Below are 9361 nucleotides of genomic sequence, written 5' to 3' on the forward strand. Positions count from 1 at the left end.
TCTTTTTGTCCTGGTATGAAAATCTGGACAGCACTGCACAATTGACAGCTTAATGTTGTCATTTTGTATAAAAAATATTGTCCTTTAAGCTAAACCGTTTGCAAATACATGACTCCCTTTTCAGATCTAACAGGATCTAATATTACCTAATGCTACACTTTTCTCCATTAATGTTATATATTCTTTTGTACCATGCGTGAAAGAACTAACCATGTTTCTCCTGCTTTGACTACTTGGAACTCCTTCTTAGCCAGCCAATACTATCTGTCCACTCAGTCGGCTATATTATCTGGTAGAATCCTAAATAAGCTGTCCATAAGTGATCTCAACACTGCATTGGCTTCCTGTGATATTCTGAGTTTGTTTCAATACCCGTCTGCTTCTGAATTCTTCAGAATTCGGAGCCTTGCCTTTCCTTCCTCAGTTTTCTCCCACTGCTGCATGCAACTGATACAAAAGCTTAATTCTCAACAGACACTGTCCAAACCGCACTACTTTCAGTAATTTCTCTCTCCCTACATCCCTTCTACAGCCTTCTTCCTTGATGAGACTATTGCTGGCACTATAATAATTTATCTGACCTCACTGGGACTGGGTATTAAGATTTTCTCTTGGTTAACATTTGTGCGTGGGTTGACTACATCTGGTGTTTCACTCAATGATGGGTCCTGTCCTGTTCAGTATTTATCCTTTCCCTTGCTCGAATACTAAACTTGCGTGTGAATCTGAATTAATATTTCTCTGCAGATGATATTTATATTTATGATAATTAGTTACGTCTGAATTGTGATAAGATTGAGGTCATATTATTGGGTTTCCATCACTTATGTAACACAAATGCTGTACCCTTGACAATTAAAAGCACTTTGCATGGGTTTTGATAAAAAATGAAGAATTTAGGGATGATCCCCTAGCCTGGCCCGACATTTTTACTTCATGTGCAGAAAGCTATAGGATATATATCGATATGCAAACCAAAAACACTGCCAGGCTGCATCCCATTCATTTTCTTAAGAACAAATTATAGGAATGCCTTATTTAGTAAACGAACTGTAAAATGAGAAATGTCAAGTTACAATATGTTCAGAATGTGTCAGCTAGAATCTAACTCATGGACAAATGATCTCATCACTCATCTTGGTGCCATTGCATTGGCTTCCTATAAGACTTTGAGTTATTAAATCCTTCTGTTTCCATTCAAGGATCTACACATTCTCTCCAGCAGACAGTATATCCTGTACATTTACACCTCTCTACATGGCCTGATTTACTAGGTATTCCTACTGTTCTGTAGTCCATGGGTGAGAGGGGCTTGTGTTGTCATGCCAAAGGTACTTTTATGTCCAGCTTAAAAACTTATTTTCAGAAATGCTTTAATATGTTCTCTTTTTTAAGCTTTGTAATTTCATTTTTATGCATTATAAATAATTTGAGAACTGCTTTTAAAGGTACTATATAACACAATACATACATACAGAATTAATATACATAGAATTAATTTTAAAGTACTGAACCTGGTTTTTATGACTCTAGAGGGCAAAGGTCCCATCTACCTAGCTGATCTTTTTTCAAACTTCACCCCAGGCTTTAAGATCAGGTCAATTTAATCTGCTGCAAGTCCCCAGAGACTCAAACTACACACGAAGGGTAACAAGGCATCTCAATCTATGCGCTTTGCTTGTGGAGCAGCCTCCCCGATCATCTCCAAGAAGCAGTTTCAACGGAGACCTTTAAAAGATCTTAAAGCCCTTCTTACCAGCATGCCCACCAACTTCCAGTACTATAAACCAATTTCCTTTTTCCATGCTTGTAACTTAAGTTCCTTGAATTTTAACTTTCTCTGCAAAAATCACATTGAGATTCACTGTATACATTGAATCACATTGAGATGTGCTGTAGAAATTAACTTGCAACACAAGATTGCTGATAAAATCTATTTTCATTGCTTTTTTGAACCCAAAAATACATTTTGACTTGCACTAAACGTAAGATCAGAAAGCACATGGATCAGATTACACAACTTTTTCCCCAAGAAGGGAGTAGTACTGTACTGTAGTTCAAATGACAAACCAAGAGCTAATCTTTGATCAGTACCATTGAATAAGGGTAGAGTTAAGACCACAAACAATGTAAAGAAGAATTTACTGCAGAAGGGAAAGGTTCTCTGTTTGTAAGGTGGTACATTTGTACAGTACTTTACACAAAGTAAAATGTTAAGTAACAAAAATAAAATACTGTGTAAAGGAGATAGAGTACCTTTATGTTTTACCAGGTACTCCATTTCCTTCACACTAATTTTTTATCAGCAACCCAACACTGTCCCCATGGCAATCATATCCCCTGAGGAAGGGGAATGGCCTCCCCACTTTATTACAGTACATACCCATGAGCGAGTGGGCTGCACTGTCTCTATCCCCTGTGACAGGTATTGTTTGTCTACATACCCTTATTCAAAGCAACTGGAAGCATAAAAAAAAAAATCTCACATTATGTGTACTGCAAGTACCAAGAAAAAATAAAGTGTTCTGTATGGTACTTTTTATTGAATGTCAAGAGTACACAGGTGCCAGAAGGAGATGAGGGGCAGAGCAGTCCTGATGGCCCTGGGGAGTTCATTTCCCCACTGAGGGGTGAAGGTGGAGAATTCAAACAGAGAGCAAAACAAGGTCGTAGGGAGGGATAAGTAATTACATGGACAGATCTTCCAGGCTACAAGGTGGTTTCAGTTTATGATGTATTCTGGATTTAAACCTTCATACATTACAAGTCCAATAACACACCATGAGCTATAGAATACACAAGGAATTGAAAAAAGTACTTAGGAATTGTCAATTCGAACAACGCAATATCTATAAAGGGCACATCTGACACTTCTCTTTGGGTATCTTTTTTTTTTTATAGACGTTTGTCTGAAATCAAGTCAAAAAAGGTTGAGAAATTTGAATATGCAATATATTAGGACATAGGATGTGGAATACTGTGCAGGGAAAGCCTTCTTAAAGTCAAGGAGTGACTTATAAAACTAAGAAAACAAAATGCTTTTTATCACTCAAAATGGGTCTCATTAGCTTAAAACTGGAAAGGTTGTCTTGACACCATTCCCCCTTAGTACAAGCAATAGCATTTCAATGAAGTGAATGACTTTTGGAATATTCCAATCAAAAAGATACCCAAAATGCAGAGTTTGGTTCTCTGATCTTGGAATTTTTACCTCTCCAGTCCACTTTACCTCCACCTGAGAACCTATACAATTGCAAGACAAACAAAGGAATAAACTGAACTACTGGTTACAGTCAAACCAAATTTTATACTTTGCTTTATTTTCAACAAACCTCAAGCAACAAAAATCTCAAAGTGCAAGAACTATGAGGCATTATCATCCTTACCAAGTCCTAAGGCATTACATATTTAATGAACATAAACAAACCTCAGAAGTCCAACATCACCACAGAAGAACACAGGTGTGACAGCTTTCAAGGAGCAGTTCTGCACATCTAGGATTTGCAAATTTATAATTAGACAAGGACAAAAATGAAAAAGGGAAGCATCTTGACATTGCAGATCATTTAATCTCACATTACTGAAATGTCATCTTATACTTTTACTTGCTCTCTCAATTTCCCCCCCCAATTAGTCCACTAGAAACATCTGTCAGCTTGCTCTGCTCCACTTGTGTCCTCCAACATGTGGGGAGCATTGGACAAACAGTACAACACACAAAATTAACAATTATAAAATATTCATTTCAAACAACAAATTTATTCTTGGTAATGGAGTTGCTCTTGGTCGCAGTATCGGCATGGGCCTGATAGCCAATCACAATTTTGGCAGGCAGGCCTAGTCCTTCCTTGAACTTGCGGCTAAAAAAAAAAAAAAGATTAAATGTCTTAATATTTTTGCAGTTAGCAAGGGGCAACAGACGTGTGGACTTCTTTGAACCAAAAGTGCAACTGACTAACTGGCAGTGGAAATTAAAGAGATAAGTTATCATAGCTGTTGTAAGGATTACTGAAAGATATGCGAAGAAAGTCAACAAACAACAAAAAAAAAGTTAACTATTGCCTAAACAACCCTTCAGGTTGTTAGAAAATTGTGTGGTATGCTTGAAATAAGAGATAGAAGAAAAAAGATACAGGAGAAAAAAAATCATAACACCTTACACAAAATACAATAGGGCTTTTAGGAAATACTTTGATAACAGCGTTGAGTTGAGACCAATTAGCCTCAGTAGTTTTTCCAGAACTACTGTTCTGGATTCGATACAACTTAGCCCTCTTCCTGCTACACACCTCACATACTGCTCTTGTTCAATATGCTGAAAGCACATTTACCCAATGTAAGTGACAGCCTCTCTGTTTTCTGCATTTGTTGTCCAGATGGCGATTTTATCACCTTTTGCACGTACGTTAATGACGGCGCCACACACATCAGCACTGTACACATCAAAGCCCTCTCCAATAATGCACAGGAGCTTAAGAGGGGGAAAAAAGTAAAAATCGCCAGTTAATTAAGGCAAGTGACATGCAATTTCTGACTCTCATTAGGTATTATAAGTTTTTGAGCAGCTGTCAAGATTAAAAGACCTCTTGGCGAAGCTTTAAAAAGAAAGCCAGTCCAGTAGCTTGTACCTATGTATTAATTCTACAACCATAATTTGGAATGCTTTCAGCATTTCTTGCACACTAAATTGAGGCAAAAGCATACTTGGCTTCAGCTGTGATGGATTTAAACCTTGGATGGAGCTGGATCCATCGATGGCTGTAATGCATATTCTTCCCAAAGCAACCATTTTCCCCTGCCCTGTGCCAATCACAGCCTCTTAATAATCCCCATCTATGAACTGGCTTCATCACTGTTCTCTGCCCCACTGAAAGCTGGTGTGTGGAGAGCAGACTGGCGTGCTCAGACTGGCATCGCATCATCTAGATGGGGACACACTGGTGGTGGTAGAGGGGAGTCCCCATTACCTGTAAAGCACTTTGAGTGGAGTGTCCAGAAAAGTGCTATATAAAAGTGTAAGGAACTAGTAATTCAGCCTCTGAATTTTGAAAAAAGATACTATTCAAACATACAAGATTCACAAATAAAACTAACACCTGAGAACAGAATTAATCAGTTTAAAAAGTAATCGGCACAGAATTTACAGGCACCACTCACTGTATCAAGCCAGAAGCGGTCAAGCTCAGTGTGTCTCTGCTGTTTGGACAAGGTGATCAGCCAGCGTCCACCACACTTATTACTCCTGTCCTCCCACATTGGCTCAATCCCATCCTAAGAAATACACCCACAGGAATAACCCAACATTGCTTACTGAATGAGAATGAATAGCTCCAAGGTCCAAGATTACTATCACTTTTCACAGAGTAATGTCAAATTTACATTTTAATTGAATGAACAACAAGGAGTTGGAGAGAACTGCATTATGCCTTACAGAAACTATCCCATCCCCCAGCACAAGTGTTTTTAACAAAAGCAGCTGAAACCACAGAGGACCCATTTCATACTAGAGTGTGAAAATCTCGATTACCAACACTGCCCTCTATAAAGCCCAGGAGAAACTAAAACCCAAATTACCTTAAACACAGAATAGTCACAGCCTGAGGACAGCTTGCTGGCCACTTTCATGTTGTTGTATAATCTTTAAAAAAAGATGACATTTAAAAGGAGATGGCACAAAATATCCATTTAGAAAAGCTGCATTTGGAGGTGGAAACAAAATAAAAAGCAGCACAATTGCCAGAGCTACAGGTTTTCTTTCAACCTACAGTACATCCTGTTTTAAGGACTGGATGGAAAAACAATCATTGTGGTGAAAACTTTACAGAAACATTTGGATTTGAAGTGAAGTTAAGAAATATGAAATCTAACTTTCCCTCCAAGCACAAAGAAAAACTTAGTATGAAACATTTTAGATCTACCTAAGAAAGATGCACAGAAAGATGATAGAATTGCTCCTAGTGCAGTTTGCAGGGTTAATTGATGAAACGATACCCATTTGTGCCACAAGATGGCAGTCTACATTTAGCTATGATGAAAGACTCCTAAAACCAGGGCATTCCAAAGGAATTTGCAGTTTCTCCAACACCCAGCCTACCTCTACAGATGATGAAAAAGGCTTATGGAGCAGCACAGAAAAAAACTTCTAAATTTAACCTTTTCTACAATAATATTTAGGTGTTACTAGCATGGGATGGCTATGATATTAAATGTTTTCTCAACCAATAAGGATTCTCTATTATCCACAGTGCTAAAAATAGCACCCCCCCCCCCCTTAAATCTGGAATTGGAGTATTACTCACGCCCAGAAGTCCTCCACTGTGTCAAACTTCGTGATGAGCCTCAGATTTTCCTGCCAGGTTTTGCTTTTGTCATTCTTATAGAACCAGAGGGCCCACCTGCAAGAAGAAGAAAACCCACTAGGAGTTTCTTGACGAGCCACATGCGACTCCTGAAGAAAAGTCCCTGTAAAATAACTGACTCATTAGTGCTGCTCAGCACATTTAAATGCCACTTGACTTGAACCCGGTGCAGAATTTGGTTTGCTTAAAACATGGATATCCTAGGCTACATCCACAGGAAGTCAGTAGTAAACAAAAACAATAGCTTTAAAAGAATGAATGTTTGTAATTATGCTGATATTGCATATTATACTGTTTGTCAAATGCTCTGCGTTACAGGAAAAGAATGGAGCAGATTAAGATAACAGATGTTTCCATTGGGCCAGTTGGTGCAGTTTAGAGGGGAAGTAGAAATATAAGCTCTAGAGATGACATTTCAGTAATGTGAGATTAAGTGCTTTTGCAATGTGAAGAGGAAAATGAAAGTCTAATGAAACAGACATCTAATTCAAGCACAATTAAATTTTTTTAAAAATTTGCAATACCAAACAAAACTAAAAAAAAAAAAGATGATTCCCTCTTATTTCCTGAAAAATGCAATTCAGTAGCTTACAACTGAAAGCATTAACATTGCAGCCATAGAAAAGCCCATCATACACATATCAGTGACCTTTGTTATCTTAACCCAGTGGGTCCATCAACACTTACAGGGACTTAAATCAGGAGGCAGATATCTTTCTGGGCATGAAACTGGACAGCATGTCTACCAATAAGTACCACAGGATCTTATGCTTCCCTGACACAAACTGCACTTTCTTTTGAACTATAAAATAAAGTGGAAACAAACTAAACTAAGAGGTGTTAAACCACCACTTCCTCCCAATGTTCTCTTGAATGAAAGGCTCGTCCATTTACTCTTCTGTTCCCCACAGGTTGGTTTTTTTTTGTGCCTGACTGGTTTCTCTCTTCCTGACTTTCGTGCTGGCCAACAGGTAAGAAGTCGGGTCTCCTGCCGACAGCCTTCACTAAAAAGACACAGCCACCTGGCTCTTGGCAGTCAAGCAGAGTGCAACAGCTGTGCTGTTTAGCAGATCTGCCAAGTTGAATCGGCAACCCAAGTGCTTGCACTTCAGCAGCAACGGCAAATTCAATTATACATTACTAGCATGTCGGACGGTCAGAGAAGTTCCTCAAGTCACACCAAAGCGTTTTCATGTACCCAAAAATAATGATAAACAGCTTGCCAGAACTTCAGTAGTAAATGCTGGAGTCAGGCCTAAAAATGCACCTTAATCGCCTACAAAGTCCTGCCAGTCACAAGGTCACGATCGTACCGCAACCTTTCTCTGCAAGCTAGTTAGAATAAACAGCTCACTTTACACCAGCTCAAGCACTGATCCACCACACCTGTTTTCTAAAGGATGTTTAAGGCGCTTCCCCAGCAAAAGGGCCGCTTCTTTTCCATTTGCTTTGGCCGTTTTCCTCAGCTCTCCTTTGTCACGTCTTGGGGGCAGAGCAACCCCCTGTGGGGAAAAACCAGTAATAGTTACGTCTTTTTACAAAAAATACAGATGAAAATGATGGACGAATGCATCATTGCTTCGCCATACCTGTCTTGGGTATCATTAATGCGCGTTTACCTCATAAGTTAAGGTTCAGAAGTTGATATAATTGCCATAAATGCTAGAAGGAAAGGAAAGGAAAAGAGCAAAGATCTACCGCCGCTTAAGCGCTCAATATGCGTTTCTATTCTACTTTCTATTTCCTCTGTCGAGACATAAACCCAGCACCTACATGTATTACAAGTGCGAGCTGCAGTTTACTACGAGCTACGTGTAATTGGAAGGGACATAATTCGAGCTAAATTTCCCCTACGAAACGTTTCGGACACAAACTTCCCAGCTCCTTAAAAGCTCACCGGGTGTAACGCTGCTGTTGCCATGATGATATAATTAAGACGGGAGAAGGCCCTTCTCAACACTTAAATAGCCCCTGGGCATCCGGAAGTAGACCACTTATATATCTTATTATTGTCATTATTATGTTATTATGTTTTTATTTATCATAATAATAACCGCCATAATAATATTTGTATTTCTATTTTTTAAAGAAACGATACTTAAAAAGAACATTTTATACTGTTTTGTTACTGATCATAAATATTTACATACATGTTACTTTCTGTTCCTAGGGATGTTTCATTAATAAGGTAATGAATTTGTTTCATATTATTTTATTTAGCATATTCAAGACTGCTTGTGCTGAAAATTCAGAATATCGATTGAATTTTGTCGTTTAAATCGTAAGAAGGATCCTTTTTTCTCTTGTATCACTACACAAATTCAACGCCAGGGGGCGACTAATACTTTCATTTTCTGACTCCTAGAGTAATGTGCTGTGGTTAAAGTATCAGATACTTTAACAGCTGTGTAGAAAAGCTGTTTTATGACATTTTCTTTCCCTTGGCACATCATGCAAAACTATGATTGCACAGATCTTTGTACATAGCTAGAGCTATAAGCATGGAACTACCATACAATGAGTACAAGGACTACAAGGACCTATAGTCTTTTACAGTACCTGTGAGTTGTGTCCGTGCCATTAAGACAGGGCACATCTACTATATCTAGTTTGGAAAACACAGTTTCCCTCGTCATGGCAACTAAGGTCTAGGAGGTCTTAAGTCACCCTTAAATCTGAAATTCGTAAAGGCTTAGAACAGGTAAGTTTTTATCAGTTTACTGAATTAACTGGTTCTGGAAAAGACAGAGAGTGGTTGTGAGGTGTTGGCATTTTCATTAAAAAAATTATCCTCAAAATACTTCATTGAACAAATTACTTGCTTTGAAACTGTTAAGAAAGTGTAGAAATTCATGATTTAAGGGCAAAAAAATATCAAGAGTTATTCATGAAACACGGCAACTGAAGATTTGACATGCACAGCTGCATATATTTGAAAGTGTTTACAAAGGCAAACACCTACATTTGCATATAAATACATTTTGTACATATATACAGTACAG

The 9361-nt window shown here is 38.3% G+C and overlaps 1 protein-coding gene across 1 annotated transcript; it reads right to left on the minus strand.

The window, feature by feature from the left end:
• Positions 1 to 3287: 3287 nt before the first annotated feature.
• Positions 3288 to 8344, minus strand: LOC102696571 (eukaryotic translation initiation factor 4E-1B). The gene is made up of 7 exons (XM_006632052.3): positions 8257 to 8344; positions 7746 to 7861; positions 6300 to 6395; positions 5575 to 5638; positions 5158 to 5271; positions 4332 to 4471; positions 3288 to 3860 (listed from the first exon to the last, which is right to left on the minus strand). The coding sequence occupies exons 1-7, from the start codon at positions 8278 to 8280 to the stop codon at positions 3746 to 3748; spliced, it is 669 nt and encodes a 222-aa protein (XP_006632115.1). The 5' UTR covers positions 8281 to 8344; the 3' UTR covers positions 3288 to 3745.
• Positions 8345 to 9361: the final 1017 nt, after the last annotated feature.

This window comes from Lepisosteus oculatus, chromosome 11 (genome assembly GCF_040954835.1).
Source record: "Lepisosteus oculatus isolate fLepOcu1 chromosome 11, fLepOcu1.hap2, whole genome shotgun sequence".
NCBI lineage: Eukaryota > Metazoa > Chordata > Actinopteri > Semionotiformes > Lepisosteidae > Lepisosteus > Lepisosteus oculatus.